The sequence below is a fragment of the Macrobrachium nipponense genome, chromosome 6, assembly GCF_015104395.2.
Source record: "Macrobrachium nipponense isolate FS-2020 chromosome 6, ASM1510439v2, whole genome shotgun sequence".
In the NCBI taxonomy this organism is placed as follows: Eukaryota; Metazoa; Arthropoda; class Malacostraca; order Decapoda; family Palaemonidae; genus Macrobrachium; species Macrobrachium nipponense.
The window spans coordinates 746,794-768,716 of NC_061108.1; the positions used below are offsets into that span (position 1 = coordinate 746,794).

Consider the following 21,923-nt stretch of genomic DNA (forward strand, 5'->3'; position numbering starts at 1 on the left):
CCTTTCCCCGAGGCTAAAACAAAAAATAACTCGAATTTGCTTTTTTTTCTTTTTGTTATTTTTTTTTCACTTCTCGCTGGAGTGAAATCTATTAGACATCTGGCAAAATGAATTCTCTTTTCCTGTTTTTATATCACAAAGCTTGACACCTTGCTAATGTCTCACTCTTTTCGCAACATATTCTTTACTGTATACCAAATGTATGATATATACTTTGTATATATATATATCTATTATGATCATACATATATAGATATATATATATATATATATATTATAGTATGTATAGATATTTATTTATAATTATACAAATGTATGTATATTACTTGCATATACTTGTGTGTATATGATTATTAGGATATATATATATTATATATATAATTATATATATAATATTATATATATATATATATATATATATATGTTAATAATAAATAAAATCCTTAAATCCTGGGTAGGAAGGTAAGTGAAACATTGACTTGGATCAAGTACTTTCGTAGTATAGATCCTACATTTTCCAAGTAGCAAAAATACAACCTGCGAAAAGGTAAGTGAACAGGTAAACTTGTTCCAAGTTATTGTTTCCACTTACCTTTCTACCGGTGGATTTAAGGATATTCACCAAGTACTTTGTTCCTTTCGTGCATAACAGTTGGATATATAGATCATATTATATATATATATATATATATTATATATATATTAATATATATATATACTATATAATTATCTATATATGTATAATATATAATATAATATATATATATATATATATATAATATCTATATATTAGTAATATATTAAATACTATATAATCATCCACTAACGTTTTCATGGCCATTTCCTAATTCCAAATCAAATAAAACTTCTGGCTATCGGTAGAGAAACTGAGGGCAATTTAGCCTGTCCATTAAACGCATTCACCGTCCTACTTGACTCAAACTTTCATTTTATCATAATGAAAACACATCAGGGCCAGAGAAAAGAATAAATACAAAAAGTTTCAAAAAGTAATTACGGAAAGTCTCCTCCTCGCATTTTCCCTGAGGCAGAAGACGTGAAAGTTATAAAACATTTCCTCGATTAAAATTGTCTATTGTGAGACTTATCATTGTTCTATTTTTAAGGTTCGTTTTTTGTTTATTTATTTATGGTGTAACGAAATTTTTACATTTCGGAACGTCGAGATGCATGTGTCCCACGAAAGAACAGAGGGAACACCGTAGGACGAAACATGAAATAAAGATCCGAAATTCGAAATAAATTAGGATTACAGTGGGAACAAGTCAAACAAAAAGGGTATAAGGAAGAAATAAATGCAATATAACTTTATTTAGTTTGAATAAATGGGTAAGCAGAGGGAAGGTGGGTGGGTGGGGCCCAAACGGGACAAAGAAATAAATCCTTCCAAAACACTGGGTAAAAAAATGGTGCTGATAATTTATCCGCCTTCTCGTTTTATAAGGAAATTTTTGGCAAGGCTGCCCCATTAAAGCCTTTTTTTTAATGATTATTTCACCATAAAATTTTTATGTTGAATCTTCCATCAAACAAATCAAAAACTTCTATTTTTGTTTTTTTCTGAACCATTTTGACTCTGGGACAGGCTTAGAAAACTATTTTATGTTCTTTGCAATGACGCTGTCACCAGGAAAATAAAATAGTGGTCAGCTGATGCCATTTTTTCTTTTTTTTAAATGAGCTTTTAACATTCGTCTTGAATAACAATTAAGTACATTTATTGAGGTCTTTAGAGGGATCGTCATGATTGCAATCTTTGTCTAATGCGCTTGATATCTTTTCTAATTCGGTTTTTCATTTCTAGGGTAGTGGAAGCTTCTGGTTTCACGCTGATAGGATACATACCATACACAGTAACTTACCTTCTGGTTAAACGTAGGAGTCCATATTATATATTATATAATATAATATATTATATATATATATAATAGCATATATATTATATATAATATAGTTTAGAGTAATATATAATTATAAAAGTCAAGTGGTCCATTAAAGTCCCAGTATCATTACAAGAAAAGAATTTTTATTTTTTATTTGGCTTGTAAATGGTACTGGGGATTTATTGGACACCACTGTATAACTAATATAATATATATAATATATATATATATATATATATATTAATATATATTATTATATAATATAGATATCTATTATATAGATATATGAAAAAAATGTTAAATAAAATTTTATAGAATAATATAGCTAGATATAATATGCATATATATAGATATATACTATAGAATATAATGGATATATTATATATATATAATATAATTATCTATATATTATAATATAATTAATCTATATATATATATATATATCTGGTTATATATATAATATATATATATATATTATATAATTTATATAATATATATATAATAATCATGATATAATTATATATATTATATATATATATCTACACGTGGTTAAAGATGCTTTATCATATTAAATATCACTTTGGCTTTTGATTCCACTTTAATTTATTTCCCGCCCAACTAGTGTTAAGGAATTTAGCCTTGGTGTAAAAAACAAAATACATATTTTAATTTTTCTTTTTTATACATCAGAGACCTCCAGCTTCCCGTTGAAGGTTGCACAGCCACTGCCAGGCTTCCTCTGACCATCAGTCGCTCAGCGGAAACTCTTAAAATATTGGTTTCTTTTTTCCTCAGGAGCGGCGTCAGCTTACACGTGGCTCAGGAAGGAGCCACGGCGAGCGCTCGGCTCTCATTGACCAGCGTGACTGCGACAGATGCAGGCAATTACACCTGTAATCCCGAGGGCCTGACGCCGGCCTTCGTCACTGTCTACGTTTTGCAAGGTTCGTGTGAACTTTTTCTGACACCTGTCAATGAGTCCTGTCTACGGTGCGTCACTTTCCTGTGATGGGAAAAGAATAAGTAAAAATTCGCAGTTGGGATGTGAGCAAGGCTGTATTTTTTGCAAAAAATAAAAAACGTTTACTGTAACGGGATATAATAAAATAAAAAAATCCAGTTATGCTTATGATCAAGGCTTTATTCTTCAAAATACAAAAGTTTACTGTAACGGAAATAAGTAAAAATTCACAGATAGTATATGAGCAAAGCTGTAGTTTGCAAAATACAAACGTTTGCTGTAACGAGAAATAATGAGAAAAATCCACAGTTATGTATATGAGCAAGGCTTTATTTTTCAAAGTACAAAACTTAACTGTAACTGGAAATAATGAGAAAAAACCACAATTACTTACATGAGCAAGGCTTTATTTTTTCAAATTACAATGCGTTACTGTAATGGGAGATAATAAGAAATATCGTCAGTTATGTATATGAGCAAAACCGTATTTTTCAAAATACAAAACTTTTCTGTAAAGGGAAATATTAAGAAAAATCCTCAATTATGTATATGTGCAAAGCCGTATTTATCAATATACGAAAATGATTGGAAATGGGAGTTTTCGACCGTTTCCACGATTTTTCTCTTCAGCCGACGGCTGTAGAAAGCTGCCATTATCCTTCGTCTTTTTTGCATATTTAGAAATACTGCTTTGCTCATCATCATGATTGTGGATTTTTACTTAATCAGTCTTGTGGTCTATGGTACTTGACGTTTTCTATATGATTGCTTATTATTTGTAGATGCATTATCTTTAGATTTAATGTTATGTTCCATTCACTAAAACTGATGAAACTTACTAATTCTCAGTGACACATGACCAGACTAATTGTACCTCAGTTGTATGGAAGACCAGCTAGTGCCCACACCTGACTTAATATGCATTTAAACAGGTAAAATATAATCAGTCGTAATGACATATGGCAAGCCTGACACTACCTGTAACATTCGTGTAAAAGATCAAGCATTTTTGTTTACTTACCACTATTAGTACGTTCGTTTACACTATTTTTGCTTTTTTTCAAAAGATTAATATCTAATTAAGTAATTCCTGTCCTCTTCCAGACAAGGAGCCGCGAGCCATGCATCACGATAGTGCAACAAGCAACACCTGTAATTTGCCGACGCTAATGACATCTCCCGGTCATCTTATTGCTGGGTCGTTAAGGATGATGGCACTTGTTTTGGTTCCTTCCGAACGAATGTTGGTTGCAAACTTATATCCCCCCCGTTGGAATTTTTTATCTTTGAAGAGTGAAGTCTTCTGTGGTAATTCAGAATCCTTAGGCCTTGGAATTTTATCTTGGAAGAGTGAAGACTTCTGTGGTAATTCAAAATCCTAAGGCCTTGGAATTTTATCTTGGAAGAGTGAAGACTTCTGTGGTAATTCAGAACCCTAAGGCTTTGGAATTTTATCTTGGAAGAGGGAAGACTTCTGTGGTAATTCACAATCCTAAGGCCTTGGAATTTTTCTTGGAAGGGTGAAGACTTTTGTGGTAATTCAGAATCCTAACGGGAATGATATGAGGTCTGAAGAGATTTAAAAAAGAAATAAAGAAAAGAAACATGTATTAGTATAATGCAGCTTGGGTGACGCTGTATTGTGTGGTCTGTATCTGTAGCGAAAGATTACTTCATCTTCAAAGATCTTTGACCGTCTCATCTCAGAAACCTCAAGGGCATGATTTCCATGTTTCTCCAAATGGATTCTTGAACTTTATGACTTTTATTATTATTATTATTATTATTATTATTAATATACAGTTTTACAAATAACGTCTAAAACGCCAGGAAACATCACGGAACGGCCCATTAATATCCACCCCGATTCGCCCAACAAGATTGAGGTGGCAAACATGTTTATCGCCAGAATAAATGTTATTGCTCTCTCTTTCGTAATTTGCAGTAATGCTCTCATTTGGAAAAGATCATTAGAGTCTCAAAAAAGAAAAACAGATGATGATGATTTAAGGGTAAGAAGCAAGCGCCAGGACTTCATTCACTTGGGACTTTGGATGAAAAAAGGCTATATTTTTCTTTGGATATTAGCTGTTAATTAAAAATACAAATCTCTCTCGATATCAACTCATTCTCTCCTCCTCCACTCTCTCCGTCGATCGAGGATTCTCTCTTCTCCTCTCTCCGTCTCATCTCTCCCTCCCCCCCTCTCTTCTCGTCTCGTTTTTCGTCTTTTTTTTTCTATAAAAAAATATCTTTTTACCCGTATTTGCTATGGAAAAGTGACGCATTGGTTGCCAATAAGCTGCATTTTTCTCAGTTTGAAGGAGTAATGCGTTTTTTTAAAATTTTTTTATCCCCTTATTAAAACCCCCAAAACCCAATCCCCAGTATAATAGCCTTACACCATTAGGTCTTTTTTACCTCCCGCCCCCTACCGCCCCTCTAGTCCTTCCCCTGCAGTAATGGCCGGAATTGCAACGTTCATATTTGTCCTAATGTGTCCATTTTCCATGCACAGTGATGATTTGGTTGCTAATAGCCTGCATTTTTATCGGTTTGAAGGAAAAGTCCATTTGACCCCAAAAAACACCCAAGGACTTATTATTCGGGCCTTTTTTTTTTCCTTTTTTCCTCGTAACCCATGCAATACGTCTCTCCTGTCTCTCCTCATCTCGTCTTCCTCATCTCAATCAAATTCTCGATCGTCATTCATCTCTTCCACTCCTCTCGAATATCGTTTCTCTCTCTCTCTCTCTCTGTGATTTTTTCGTCTCTCTATATCGTTTACTCTTATTTGCTTTCGAAAAGTGATGTATTGAAAAATTATCTGTTGGTTTTTTTAACAAAATTTGGTGATTAAGTAATGAATTGGATATGTTTGCCGAATAGTCTTATATATTATTTTTTAATCATGAATTTTTTTATTTGTTAACATGTACCATGAGAACAATTAAGAAATCTATTTTAAAAGGTACGTGGGAATGAATACCCCCGAGAATGTGGGACACAACTCAAAAACAGCAAACTATAAACATGTTAGAACTCTGGACGTCCCCCTCTTGTGTTGCTGTTGGTGACGTCATTGATCACACTTGCTGCCATATGTCCGTTATTCTCATATTTTTAAACGTAATTTATATGCACATACCTTGTGTTTTCGTGTATGCATATTGCCATGATGTTTTAATATATATTCAAAAGGTTTGTAAATGTATATGAAATAAATAAATGACTTTAAGGTTTAATTATTCGTTGTTATTCTTCATGGAAGAGTTACCAGCTTTTTTGTTTAACTTGGTGGAAGTGGAGTATTCTTATCCAAGGAGTCTGGAGTAATAAAAAATAAAATACTACTGTAATTTATCACAAAATTTAAGCTATAAAATCTCATTTTCTTTTTTATTTCCTCTAAATCAGACTATATATTTAGATTTATTATTTTGAGAAATGAAAAAATATTACATGCAAAATAAACCTTTTTGTAGTGTCTGCTGTCCAATCAGCTGGTTACAGTGGAGGAAGATAGCATTTGAATAAAACAAAAAAAGAAAAAAAAAAAAAAAACTAACTGGTTACCTTCTTGGTTTGAGAAATGCAGATGATATTGTATATGGGGACCAAGTTCACATTCCGTTAAACTTTTAGAGAGTTATTAGCGACAAAGATAAACTCCAGACACAGTGAAGAACGCAGGAACCATTAGCAAAGGATATTTTGACCAGATATAAATTAAAATTTCTTATAATATCAAGATAGATAACGCCTGGCAACTATAAAAGTATGTTAATAGTGATAGTGGAATCGCTTATGCAGCTCCCATTCATAAAAATGGTTGATGACGTCATTATCAGATATAATAAATAAAAGAATAATAATGTTTATGGAGTAGAACTTGTAATCACCTAAGCGATTAGTGATAGTTATTTCATATTCATATTGTTGCTTTGCATTTACTCACGCATACATGCACAAAGACCCACACATAAGTATATATTTATATATATATATATATATATATATATATATATGATATATCTATATATATATAATTATATATATATATATTATTAATAATAATATTAGCCTCTAATTTTCTCTCTCATTCTGTCTGCAAGGGACTGATACACACGTTAATCTACTTATCCCCTTTGAATAATGGTAGTAATGAAAAATATAAGATAAAAAGAAGAGCCATTTGAATATAATTTGTACAAAACCTAAGGATCTTGAAGCATCGAGTAATCAGATTAATAATGTCACTGTTATATGTTTAAAATATGTCGGAGAATAATAGTAATAAAAACTACTAACAAGCTCAGATGCTCTCCATCTCTCAATTATGATGCTAGGATATCTTCCTCGATATCTATTATTTAAATTATTATTTAATTAATATTAATCATTAAACACGTTTATCTATATATATATATATATATATATATATAATATATATATATATATATATATATATATATTATATATATATATATATATAGACCATGAGAAACAAAATAGCAAAATCTGAAATTCATAAAATTTTGGTTGTTTTGAGAAAGTAACAAACAGCAGCCCATAAACTTGGTTGTTCCTCCTCGATAGCTGCTCTTTTGGCGGGAAATTTGCTGTGCTATGATTGGGTGCCGATGACGTCATAACTCCACCTATTATCACGTCATAAGAGAGTTGCCATACATCACTCTTTTCTGAACTTTGACCTGTCATTTTTACGGGAATATCTCCTCCTCTTTTCATGTGCATCCATTTTCGAAAGTTTCTAAATTTTAAATTGCATGTTTCCTAATAGAAATGAAATCAAGAAATTCTTTACAAGTGCGAATTATTCGTCATTTTCCTTCATAGAGGAGTTGCTAGTTTAGTTTTTAAATGATGCAAACCCGATATTTTCGTAAGAATTAGCATTCTCCAAATTGGCAACAAATGACTGAAGGTGTCGTCTGCATAAATAAAATAAATAAAAGATATTAGCTGGTTACCCTCTTATCTGGGATATACAGAAAATGCAACGTATGGAAGCAAAGTTCTTATTCTGATATACTTCAGATCATTCATTATGCTTTATAGCTAGTTTGGCAAAGGAACAAAAACCCATAAAGGTATATTTGTCGAGATTTAAATCTTTAACGTGTACATAGTGATATCTGCCAACTATGTCAATCCGGATAGTCTGCAGAAGTGGTTTTTATGAATGGATGATGACGTCAACAGATATGGTAAAAGAAAACGTTCCCCTGAAGGAGTGTTTTAACACACACTTTAACTTATTTTACTTAATTATTCATATTACTTATATTACGTTCTGTTTAATATCATTTCGTATTTATATCATACAGATTAATATCCATTTTTGAATACACATGCATATATACATACACACACACACACACACACACACACACACATATATATATATATATATATATATATATATATATATATATATATATATATATATATATATATATATTGTGACGAAGTGCCAAGTATCTGGTTACTACACTTACCATTCATTAATTGTTACCTCACAACAGCCAGACACCTGAACCCTCATCACAGGTACTAAATGACTGAATGAATACCTTAAAGGCAACAGTGATCCCTTAACAACTTACCAGTATTGCAGAAAATCAGACTAAGTTCATCAAAACAGGTGTGAGGTAATCTTGTAAGTAATTAAATTAATCAAAGGGCATCACTCCATCAACAACTTTAAAAGTCTAAGTATTTCCCTGATTTCAGAAGTCTAAGTACTTCCCTGGTTCTAAGTCACTTTAAGTAAATTGAAGGAAAACAGGTCAATTACCGCACTATGTTTCTACCTAACATCAATATTTATATACTGGTTAAAATTAAAAAACTCATAAGATTTTTTTATTAAACCCAAAATTAAAAGTGAAATTAACAATATCAGGGAAAATTACTGTTATTTGAAAACAAAGTAGTTTAATTATTTCTTGAATCAATTAAGTAAAAATTAAATTAAAATTAATTTATCACAAAATTCAAGAAAATTAATTCAATCAAAATTCAAAAGTGTTAGGTAATAATTGAAATTTGGAAATTAATTCACAAGTGCTAAACAACAATAAATCTTGAAAAGAATTCTAAGTAAATGCAAATTAATTCACAAGTGTTAAATTCAATTAAATGTGCAACGATTAAGTAATGAAAATAACTAAGTTAATTCAATTGTGAATGCAAATGAAAACACAGAAAAATGTGGAAAATACCAAAATTGTAAAAAACACTAATCATACCGAATAAAAAAAAACACACACACACTTCAATAAGAAAATGGATAAATGCACTTCAAATGAAACAAACACAAAACACAAAAATTTGCAATGTGTAAAAATGTAAATTGTTTTTCAGCCAATGTAAATATTATTTTAAATTTTTACCAAACCACTGTAACTATTAGTTATTATAACTATTGTAACTATTAGCTATTATAACACACTTTACCTTGATATACCAATTTCTTTCGCTGCTGCAGCTTGTTTCACAATTTCACAAAAATAGGCACTGTTACGCACTTTACAATGTCTGTTCAGATTCCACAAAAAAACACTAAATAATACTAAATAATTCTAAGAAATATCAAATCTAAAATCTACAAGTTACGAGTGACTAATTTACATTACGTTAATATCAATTATGATGAGAGAGAGAGAGAGAGAGATCTGAACGCCAGGAATCCCAAGTCTATAATGAAACACTCTCGCTCTCCTCCTTGTATGGGCAACTCAAAAGACTGACGGGCTCAAAACGTTTTGGGCAGGCGGAAGATTATGCAATTCTTTCTAGAAACTTCTAAATATGACGTAACCTTACAGAAAAATTGTGAAATCTACACGTGGCATTCGGCAAAGACGTATGCATATGAAACTAGTTATGAACAAGTCACATACGCTCAACAAAGACACGTACTCGATCAAGACAGACTCCCTTATCAAATTTGATGACAGGTTAGGAAAGCAAACGGAGCTCTCGAGTTCTTCTAATCAAACGTGTTGACAGATTTTGAAAAACAACTCTAGCTTAGAACAGACAAAGATAATCTCTCTCTTTCTTTACATTCTACGTTACATACTCTTTTACATTATGTTATGCGAAATCTGAACACACATTTTAAGATATCCTAACTCCAAGCTAGCTAAGGAATCTGAAAAATGTTGCAAAACTCTATACATAACATTTCATACAGTCTAAGAGGGGATGTATGTGTTTTTAAAAGTAGTAACATATAATAATATATATTTAAATTTTGAGGCTTTGCTCTTGGAAATAAGGTTGTGGTATGAAGTTATCAGTGACAGAAGCAATTATGAGTAAATGATTACATTAGAAAATTTTAACTTCAGTCTACTTAAGGAATAGAAATACTTAAGAATAATATCAACAAGAGCTATTAGACTCAAAAGGAAATGACCTGCAATTTTGATTTTGATATATCTTAATTAAATCGATATTTAAAAATTTTCTTTTGAAATTCACGTTTATTAAGCATGTATCATGCATATATTTTTGAAACCAAAATATATGCAAAAATAGAATCAGAAATCTCTGAAATTTTGGGCATTTTGTAAAAGTAATGAACAGCAGCCCATAAACTTGGTTGTTCCTCTTCGGTGCCTGCTGTTTTGGCGGGAAATTTGCTGCTATGTGATTGGCTGTCGATGAAGTCATTACCTCACGTCATAACAGAGTTGCCATACGTTACTGTCTTCTGAACTCTGAACTGTCCTTTTTACGAGAATATCTCGTCTTTCCATTTACATCCATTTTCAAAAGCTTCTAATTTATAAATTGCATGTTAGAAATAGAAATAAAATCAAGAAATGCTTTTAAATTGCGAATTATTCGTTATTTTCTTTCATTGAGAGGTTGCCAGTTTAGCTTTTAAATGACATAGAGACTTCTGCAGACTGTTCCAAGGAGTCTAGAGTAATTAGCAAAGAAACTCTGATTATTTTACTCATTTGAAGAGATAAAATCTAATTGTTTTTCTTCAGTAATTTTTTGTCATATCATATAATATTCTCAAGGATTTTTGTTACGGCATATAACAATTTACGATGCAAAACCGACATTTTCGTAAGAATTAGCGTTCTCCAAAAAGGCAACAAATGACTGAAGGTGTCGTCTGCATAAATAAGGGGAAAAAAGACAAGTTGGTTACCCTCTTGTCTGAGAGATACAGAAAATGCAACATATTTAGACAAAGTTCTTATTCCCATATACTTCATATCATTTGTTATGCTTTGTAGTTAGCTTGTGATATGAACAAAAACCTTCTTCAAGCTATATTTGTCGAGATTTAAATCTCTAACGTGTACACAATGATATCTGGCAACTATATCAATCCGAATAGTCTGGAGACGTAGTTTTTATGAATGGTTGATGACGTCAACAGATATAGTAAAAGAAAACGTTTGCCTGAAGGAGTGTATTAACACAAACTTTAACTTATTTTACTTAATTATTCATAATTACTTATATTACGTTCTGTTTAATGTAATTTCGTATTCATTTTATACAGATTAATATCCACTTGCAAATACACATGCATATATACATACTTATATAAATATCTGTATATATATATATATATATATATATATATATATATATATATATATATATATATATATATATATACATATATATATATATATATATACATATATATATACATATATATATATACATATATATATACATATACATATATATATACATATATATATATACATATATATATACATATACATATATATCTATATATATATATATATATATATATATATATATATATATATATATATATATATATATACATTATATATATATATAGAAATGATAAGGAATAATATTAACACGAGTTAGGGGGGAGAGAATATTCCTGATTTTGATATTTCTTAATTAAATCGATTTATAAGAAACTTCTTTTGAAATTCACGTTTATTAAGCATGTATCATACCATTGGAAAGCACAATTAAGCAAAAATAAAAAATGACCGAAAACAGGTATCTCTGAAATTTTGGGCATTATGTAAAAGTTACGAACAGTAGCCCATAAACGACTGTTTTGGCGGGAAATTTGCTGCTCTGTGATTGGCTGTCGATGACGTCCATGACTTCACCTGTTACTCACGTCATAAGGGAGTAGATATACATCACTCTCTTCTAAACTCTGCACTGTATTTTTACGAATGTACCTAGTGTTTTCATATCCATCCATTTTCATGTGCTTTAAAATTATAAATTGCCTGTTTCCAAATAGAAATAAAATCAAGAAACGCTTTTCAAGTGCGAATTATTCGTCATTTTCCTTCTTTGAGGGGTTGCCAGCTTACTTTTTAATAGGCATAAAGAAAAGAGTGCATAGTGTTCCAAGGAGTCTAGAGAAATAAGAAACAACCTATTTTAATTTTTTACTCAGGTGAAGTGAAAAAATCTTATTTCATTTTCCAATATCTTTACATCATATTTATATAATAATTTCAAGGGTTCTTGCGAGTGATATATAAAAATTTTCTATGCAAAACCGACATTTTCGTAAGAATTAGCGCTCACCAAAATGGCAACAAACGACTGAAGGTATCGTCTGCAAAAGTAAAGGAAGAAAAGACAAGCTGGTTACCCTCTTGACTGAAAAACACATAGAATGTTACGTATGGAGGTTAAGAACCTATTCTAATATACTTCCAATCGTTCATTATATGTAATAGCTAGCTCGGCAGAAGAACAAACACACTTAAAGCTATATTTGTAATGCTTTAAATCATAGTGATTTCTGGCAACTAAATCAATCCGTAAATAGTTAGTAGTTAGTTCATTCTGGTTAGGTGGGAAATTTGTTGCTCTGTCATTGGCTCTCGATGTTGACATTATCAATACGTATTACCTACGTTATGATGAAGGTTGCAAATGTCACAATCTTTCTAACTTTAAAACTCGCATTTTTAAGATGGCATCGCGTCTCTGTATGTATGTTCATTGTCAAAGGTTCGTAAATTCCATATGAAATACATCTAAATAGTTTTGGCTTACAGACAGGTTTTAAGATGCTAATCATGCGTGGTTTTCCATCATCAAAGAGTAGTCAGTTATTTGCTTTTTAATTGTGTCTAGAGCGTAGTATTATCCAAGGAATCTAGAGTAATAATAATAAAAAACTTTTTAATTTCTAAATTATCAAACGTGATAAAACATGGATCTCTTTTCCATTAGCTTTTTATTAGATTAAGTAGCATCTCAAATAACTATTGTGACAGATGGAGAACTAAGAAAACATACCTTTTTGTAAGAATTATAGTTTGCCAGAATGGCTATAATGGAGAAAGGTAGCACCTCCATGAGTTACGAAAATTACTAGTTGGTTACTTTATTCATAGAGAAATGCATAGAACACTGACGTATGGAAGTCAGGAGCATCTGTCATTACACCTTCAGTGATTCCATGCATTTCATAGCTCATATGATATAAGACTAGACAGCTTCAAAAGGGTCGCAACTTTAAACTTTTATTCGTACATAGTGAAACTTGGCAACTATTTCACCACATAACCAGTGAGGAAGGACGAACCTTCTGCTTGCTCCATTCATAAATATTCCCTTCACTGGCTCTAGAAATAGCTTTGACTTGTACTGTCCCATTGCTGATGTTGGAATTGCAATTTTCGTTTCATCCTTCTTCTACCAGAACACAGAAGGATATTCCACGACGGTCGACACTAAACTGACACAAAATAGGCCTTTGTTGAAACTGGCATTGCAAGTGTCCGGATGTCTCTGGGAAGAACGTCGTTGGAAACTAATAAAAGGAGAGCCCTCTCACTTTGCTAGACCTGAAAGGAGAAACAGTTTTACAAATATTCGGTACCAGGAACCTATCAATAATACAAAAAATGGCAACGGGGAAAAAACAGGATATTTTATGATGGCTGAAAATGGTCAAGTTACACCTTATCATTTAATGACTAAACCATTGGGTAGTGGTTCCTCTCAGTAATAATAATAATAATAATAATAATAATAATAATAATAATAATAATAATAATAATAATAAATAATAATAATAATAATAATAATAATAATAAAAACAGTCTCTGCAAGTATCTTTCTTGTATCTTCCTTGCCACTCACAGGAAGTAGTTACAATTAAACACTTCAGGTAAAAGAGAATAGCTTGGTCTGCCCTACACTGTTAATATCAATCGAGACCTTAAATGGTGCCCTAAACAGGCAACGGCAGTAATTCTTAGAGAATTTACATATACATAATCATAGCTGACGATGAACATCTCTCGACGCAATACCTGAAAACTGGAGCTTAATTGTCTCTCTCTCTCTCTCTCTCTCTCTCTCTCTCTCTCTCTCTCTCTCTCTCTCTCTCTCTCTCTCTCTCTCTCTCTCTCTCTCTCTCTCCTCAACTCAGGCAAGACTTGTAATGGAAATAATAGTCATGCACCAGTGACTTGAGTTTCTAATTTCTGTAATTACAATTTTCGAAGTTTTGACAAGACAGATTTTCTGAAATTATCATTAGCGTAAAGACTGCTTGGCATGGCTAGCTTTGCTTTGGGATCAAGCAGTTATCAGATATGTGATTAATTACAGAATATCATGTCAACCAAGTGTCATTAAGTACGAACAGGCATCTCAACTTCAAGAATAGAAATCTAACATGGTAACCGAATTGTTTTAATGAAGTTATTAAAATGACCCCCTAATACAGCTAGGAGAGGAAATAGTTTGTATTATTTGAAGGTATCAAGGTAATTAATTCCATATCAAGGAAAACCGGTAAAAACAATTGACAAACAGCCTTAGTCTACCACCTTTATAACATCATAGTCTCTTTAAGTAATGGGATTCTGGTTCCCTGTTTTACTATGTCAATTGTTACTGTAACACACTCCTCTCCCCAGCTGAAGTATGAATTAATCAAAATAGTAATAAATATATCTCTATCACATTTTTTGTTTGTGATTTTATAACCCCTTATTGGGTAACGCATTGTAAATGTATTTTCATATGTGCTAGTGTGTGTGTGTGTGTGTGTAAATTATCATGTGATCTTATGATTACATTACCTAGTTACGACTCAGCACGTTGTCAGAATATGAAAATGTTTCAATAAAATGTGTTACGGTAAATTTCGCTTTAATTTAAACGCCCTATTTTTTTTTTTAACAAGTCGCAAATAACGAAAATGAATATAATTGTGTAGGAGACCCTCTTCCAAGCATTTCTTGTTCATTGTTCCTGCTGCTTCAGCTCCATTGATTTTGGCGAGGGTCTTATCTATTTTTTTTTCTGACGATGGCTTTTCTTTGTTACTATGATGTGTTAGTAACATACCTATGCTGGGCATTGTTAAGGCAGAGGTAGGCAAATATCTTTATCTCCGAGTAGCCGAGATATCCGAGTAAGTGAAATGTGATGTTTAACATCCGTAGACTTTATCGTATATATTGTATGTCATTAATAATAATGAATATTTTACCGCTTCGTTTGGCCTAGCTCTTCTAGGCATAGTTTGGTTCTTTTTACTCGCACACACACATACACACACACATACATGTATATATGTATATATATATATGTATATATATATAACTATATATATATATATATATATATATATATATATATATATATATATTATATATACATATATGTAAGGAGATACAATTCTGCAAAGGATCTTGCACTCAAAACACTTAGTTGATTAGTTTTCCAAATAACCCCAAACGAGAGAGAGACGATGTTCTCTATCCTGCAGCACACTCCAGCGTCCACCTCCAATGCTCTCGAGACGATTAAGCTTATCGTCACCTTTACTGTAAACTTCTGGAAAGGCCGGACATTAGTCACAGTACGCTAATTAAGACCTAATTAGATCTGGACTAATTAGACTTTGGCAAGAGGCTGGTGACATTGTCTTTGTGTGCTTTTGGAGGAGAAATGAGGTCTGCCGTTTCTGGCACCGAAAGAAACAGAGAAGCAGAAGAAAGCAAGAATATATATGTATATGGCTGTGAAGGAGGAAGAGTCTCAAGATTTTCTTTTATCGAGAGTTTTGCAGGAAATTCCATGGGCTGGCGCTTAACTGAAGTTAAGACCGTCTTCACAGATATTAAAATCGATAAAGGAAAGCCTTCTTCGACCTCCATCTGCTCTGAAATGATTTTTATGTAACTCTCTTTCTCTCTGGGTTTCTCTATTTTCTTTTCTTTGTCTCATACGCCCACATGGAAAGCCTTCCTCTTCTTCTCTTGACCTAACTGTTTTCGAAAATTGATAAAATTATTATTTTTCTTTAGATATTTTCATATCTAACGATTTAATCATTAATTACAAGTGTTTTCTGACAAAGGCTTATTATTTCTGAATAAATAAAATAGAAGAAAAAGCTCTAGAAAAGTCAGTAAAAGCCAGAAATAAGATCAAACAGCCGTCCATAACCATGAGGAACTCCATACAGTTTGCTGCCCTCTCATTGGCTGACGATGACGTCATTACAATTGTAGCTGCCTATGGCATGAAATCGTTACCATCTGTCGCCAACCTTCCAACTGTAAACTTTCATTCATTTAAACATATCTTGTCTTTGTGAATATGTCCATAGTCATAAAGTCTTAAATTGCATATAAAACACTTTCAATCAGATTTGAAGTAAAGGAATGCTCTTAAAGGGCTAATTATTCGTTATTTTTCTTTATCGAACAGTTGCCAGTTTTTGTTTCTAAGAGGCTTGAAGATCGTATTCTTAACCAAGGACTCTAGAGTAATTTAAAAAGATATATGTTATTTTTCATGTACCCAGAGCTGTAAAATCTAATTTCATAATTTTCTTTGTCCTCTAATCTGATTACATAGCTTTAAACATAATCATTATAAGAGATAAACGACAGTTACCGAAGCAAAACCAATATTACATGTAAGAATAAGAGTTCGCCCAATTGGCTACAATGGAGGAAGGGCGTGTCTGCATAAGTGACGAAAAAAGACCATTCGGTTACTTTCCAGGCTGAGAATGCAATGAATATTACGTATGGAAGCCAATTGCATGTTTTCGTTTACCTCCAATGATTTCATAACTTTATTATCTACTACGATGCAAGAGTAGACACCTTAGAATGGATATCTATCGAAACTTAAATCTATTATTCCTAAATAAGTGGCACTTGGCAACTACGTCTACGCTTTCATTCATGAAACTGGTTAATGACGTCATCAGACTTCCCAAACAGAATCGCTACCGACGTAACACGAGCGCTTATTGTTAGCTGTTTTTAATTGCTTTTAATCTTTTATGTTTATTGTTGTGATATGATTATTTCATTCATATTGGTATCCTGATATATATCAAGCCACAATTTCAGTTTACCTGATTATTTACATTCAATGTCGTCCTAAAGTTACTGTATAACATTTTATTTCTTATTGTTAACAGTAACAGTAGCGATGTTTATACACTTTTTTCCCAACCTCGTCTGAGCAATATTTCAGTAAAAAAAAAAAACTGAAATCTTTGAAAGCTTACGATTCAAACAGATATCGGTACAAATTTCACTGGCAGTCTGTTTAGCAGAGCATTATTTACCCACTGGCTGTCATCTTGAGTCTCAATGCGCCTTTGAACGATGCAAAAGGCCATTGAAAAGCTTGCTAAAGATATTTTGCCCAGAGAGCACTCTTGGTTTGTGGTGACTAGGCCAGTTATTTGGGTTTAGCAATTCGTGAAGCTTCGGAAGAGTCCCTGTGTGTTTTCTTTTTAATCTTTGGAGGCTTTTAATGGCAGGATACTACGGCTGGGGTTGTTGGAGGGGGCAAGGGTGCCTAACACGAACTTTTAACTGCGACCACAACATGAACAGTTTAAAAGGAACTTTAAGTAAGGTCAGAGAAATACTAGCTGATAAGAATCATGTTAATAATCGTGATGGAAAAACTAAGACTAGAAAATCTAAGACAGAGTATTAAACTTTACCTGATGTTAGTAATGCAGGTCTCCTATTATCCTTCTTAAAGCCTTCTCTCCCTCTGCTAACAGAGCAAATGACCAGACATCTGCAAGAGATAATTTTAGGATGCTTATGTTATGCAAATGATAAAGTTGACGAGAAAATGCAACTAGCTAATACAAATATTTAACTAAATGCTTATATAGACAAAGTGCACTCATAATTATAACGAGAACATTAGAGTGTTCACAAATAACTGATACAAAAACCATATGTGTGATCATATGAAAATATAATCATTATTCACAAATGTGCATAAGTAAAGAAAAAGACGTGGGGCATTGCTAGAAATATAAATAATATAGATAAATTACGAGTAATCATCACGGGAAAACGTACCTGTCTTTTCAGACGTACAAAATAGAATATAAATAAAAGAATGAAAAATATAAAACGAATAAAGATCGCAGCTACTGATACGGACCCGTTCAATTAGAAGGAATGCCAAACATCGATTCGTATCTGTAACAGCTGTAATGTCAATACGGTCTCGTACTCCAACGATAAAATTTAATTGATGCGTTCAGCGGCGTCGTACACTAGGAGATTGCTTTAGTCGGTACAATTCACACTTCATTATACTTTAGTAATACAAAATAGAATTCGGACAATCCTATATATTTATATATATATATATATATATATATATATATATATATATATATATATATATATATATATATAATATATATATATATATATATATATATATATATTATATAGATATATGTATACATATATATATATATATATATATATATATATATTATATAGATATATAGATATATGTATATATATATATATATATATATATATATATATATATATATATATATATATATATATATATATATATATACTTGTAGGAGTCCAGGGAAGGGCATTCGATATAATTGAAGGTTTATTGCTAATGCCGACGTTTCACAACTACATTGTAACATCTTCAAGGCTGAAATACAGCGAGTTGATTCTTAATAATTAATCATTAATTATAATTAATTATTAAGAATCACTCGCTGTATTTCAGCCTTGAAGATGCAACAATGTAGTTGTGAAACGTCGGCATTAGCATAAACCTTCAATTATATCGAATGCCTTTCCCTGGACGCCTACAAGTATAGTTTTCGAGAGCTGCAGCTCCAATTTTTTAGTATATATATATATATATATAATATATATATATATATATATATATATATATATATATATATATATATATATATATCATCAATCACTGAAGATATGCAGTAAGAACAATTAACCATCAAGTGATCTCTGGTTGTGCCATCGCAAGCATCAACCGGGACTGAAAACCCGTGACTATCCATACTAATGACCAGTATGTTTATATAGCCACAGAATTCGTCTATATACACTATGCCAAAAAAGACACCGGTGTTTAAATAAATAGCTTGATATGTTAGTTTATTAACGTTATCTATAAATATATATAAAAATTCACGGAATTCAGTTCAGTGAGTTTTGTTTGGTTGAATCTAACAGTATTCTGTAAGAAGCACAGGTCTTCCAAATCGTACCAAGAGTACAGCCTATCGACGGCACATAATACTCTTGATCCAAGGAACACAGTAAAAACTTGCTTAATATATGAATTCAACTGAAATATGTAGACTTTAACTTGAAATATACCTGGAAAATGACTTGTTTTTTAGGTCGAATTCCAGAGTCCCTGGATTCCAGATTCCTGCCGTCGTGAACACAGGCAAAATTATTCTCTCCTTGCTGGCTTGTCATACTAATTCCTATCTCATTTGAGCTTCTCTTGCAACGCTCCACGAAATTTACACTTTCGTACTCTGTGACGTTTGAGAGAAACTCTCTGCGAATTCCTGCTTCGTCGACATCCTGATTAAGAATGAAGAGGTAAACAGTCACTGACGTCATAGGGCGCATCCGCTGTCCGTATCAGCTGAGTTTCCAGAGCGTCATTTTGGCCGGTATCTGCAACCATTTGAGATTACATTACAGAATAGAAATAAATTCAAATTAAACAATGATAAATAAATATTTTTAAGAATATAATGACATGATTTGGCGGGATCACAAGCTAAGAAAAAACAAGCTGCAGAATCCCCCCCACATATACCTAATCGATCCAGCTGCCAAACCCACCCTCAGTCACACTTTCTTCTTTACACAACAAATACACGCAGGACAATTGACCTATAGCTACAAAAACAAAACAAAAACAAAAACAACACAAAACACGCGTACTTACCAACACTCCAGATACTCCGGGGCTATCCTGTGCTGTCCGCTGTTGAGATCCCAGAAATAAACCAACAACAACAACAAAAAATCACATATAACAACAAAACACACACAACAAAAGACCACTGCACAAACAACACACAGCACAGGCACAACAACTCTAAGTCAAAAAAAAAAAAAGAACAAAAAACACTAACTTAACAACAACAAAACAAAACACAAAAAACAGCTAATTTCCAATCCTTCAAATAACTGCTTCCGACACCACTAACTCTCACCAGCTCTCACCAAAGACTGACTTAAGACTGACCGAAAACTCTCACTCAAAACACAGACCTCTAACAGCAAACAGCCCAGAACCTATCGACAACCAATTCAGTCATTAACCATCCATACAGCAATTACACACACACACTCTCTCTCTCTCTCTCTCTCTCTCTCTCTCTCTCTCTCTCTCTCTCTCTCTCTCACACACACACACAGACGTTGTCAAATGGAACTTCATAGCTCCTCCATAATGATACCATACAGGTAAGTAAGAAACACTCCATTTATAGCTAGCAATCACCAGCAAGTGGTCAGAGCCATCTAAAGTAAACAACAGTAGAAAATGTACTTAGGTTTTTGTGCACTCTGTGTCCCGTATACAGTATAATATATATATACTATAAAATATATATATATATATATATATACTATCTATATATATATATATATATATATATATATATATATATATATATATACCATTATATGTATATGTATATATATATATAATACATAGTATATATATATATATATATATATATATATATATATATATATGTTATAGTCTATATATATATATATATATAATATATTATATTATATATATATCTATATATATTATATTATATATATATATATATATATATATATTATATATGTGTGCGTTTATAAATATATAATACAAAGTCATGTGTTCTCCTATCACTTGTATACCCCAGACATATATTAGAAATTCAGTTATTGACATGAATTATCTTATAAAAAGATCGACGAGATGTGGAAATACTTCACTATCCATAAAAAACAACGAATTTCCTTATCTTTCTCGAGTCGCACTTATACCGAAACATAAGACATGACAGGATATAGCTATGAAGGCCCAACCCAAACCCCCCCCCCCCCCCCCCAAACCCCCCCCCCCCCCCCCCCCCCCCCCCCCCCGGCCCCCACCCCCCACAAACAACCGCCTAAGAATAAAACTAGAAATTAAAAGATACGAAACGGTTGTCACTTGCAACAAATGGCTGCTTTTCCCTGCCTCCTCACTTTCAGACTTAGTTCCTCTTTTTCTCAGTCAGAAATTCCTCACTGGGTTTCCTCCCCAGTGCCTGAGGGAAGTGATTGCAGAAGGAAACGCTTCTTTCAGAATCAGGAAGATTTATTTTGAAAGTGCTTGAAGCGTCCAACAGCAGAATGTTTCATTCATGTCGCGAGTTAGTGATAAGACTTTAGATATAAAACAGTGGATAATGCTGAAACAGAAGGGAGCAATGCCGCCTTTATTGTCGAAGAACGCCTGTGTGGATGCGGCCTAGTTCAGACTGAGAGGCATTTTTATAGAACAATGTCCAAAAAACTGAACAGATAAGGAACTTTTACAGAATACAATCCATAAATCACTTGTTTTTCAGATTTTGTCAGTGGTGTAATGTGTAAAATATTTTATCAAACATTGAGTTTATATGATTGAAACTTCTGCTGTGCTGTGCTTAAAAGTAATAT

At 32.2% G+C, this 21,923-nt stretch overlaps 1 protein-coding gene and 1 long non-coding RNA gene across 2 annotated transcripts in view; one reads left to right on the forward strand and one right to left on the reverse strand.

Moving 5' to 3' along the window:
* Positions 1 to 4,247, forward strand: part of LOC135216252 (hemicentin-1-like) — an 86,338-nt gene extending 82,091 nt beyond the window's left edge. The window contains exons 7-8 of the mRNA XM_064251417.1: positions 2,700 to 2,848; positions 3,970 to 4,247. Coding sequence (XP_064107487.1) covers positions 2,700 to 2,848; positions 3,970 to 4,247 — 427 coding nt within the window. The remainder of the gene's footprint in view (positions 1 to 2,699; positions 2,849 to 3,969) is intronic.
* Positions 4,248 to 12,068: 7,821 nt separating this feature from the next.
* LOC135216717 (uncharacterized) lies at positions 12,069 to 19,857 on the reverse strand. Its single transcript, XR_010314897.1, has 3 exons — positions 19,572 to 19,857; positions 17,888 to 17,967; positions 12,069 to 13,736 (listed from the first exon to the last, which is right to left on the reverse strand). It is a non-coding gene; the product is annotated as an uncharacterized LOC135216717 (long non-coding RNA).
* Positions 19,858 to 21,923: the final 2,066 nt, after the last annotated feature.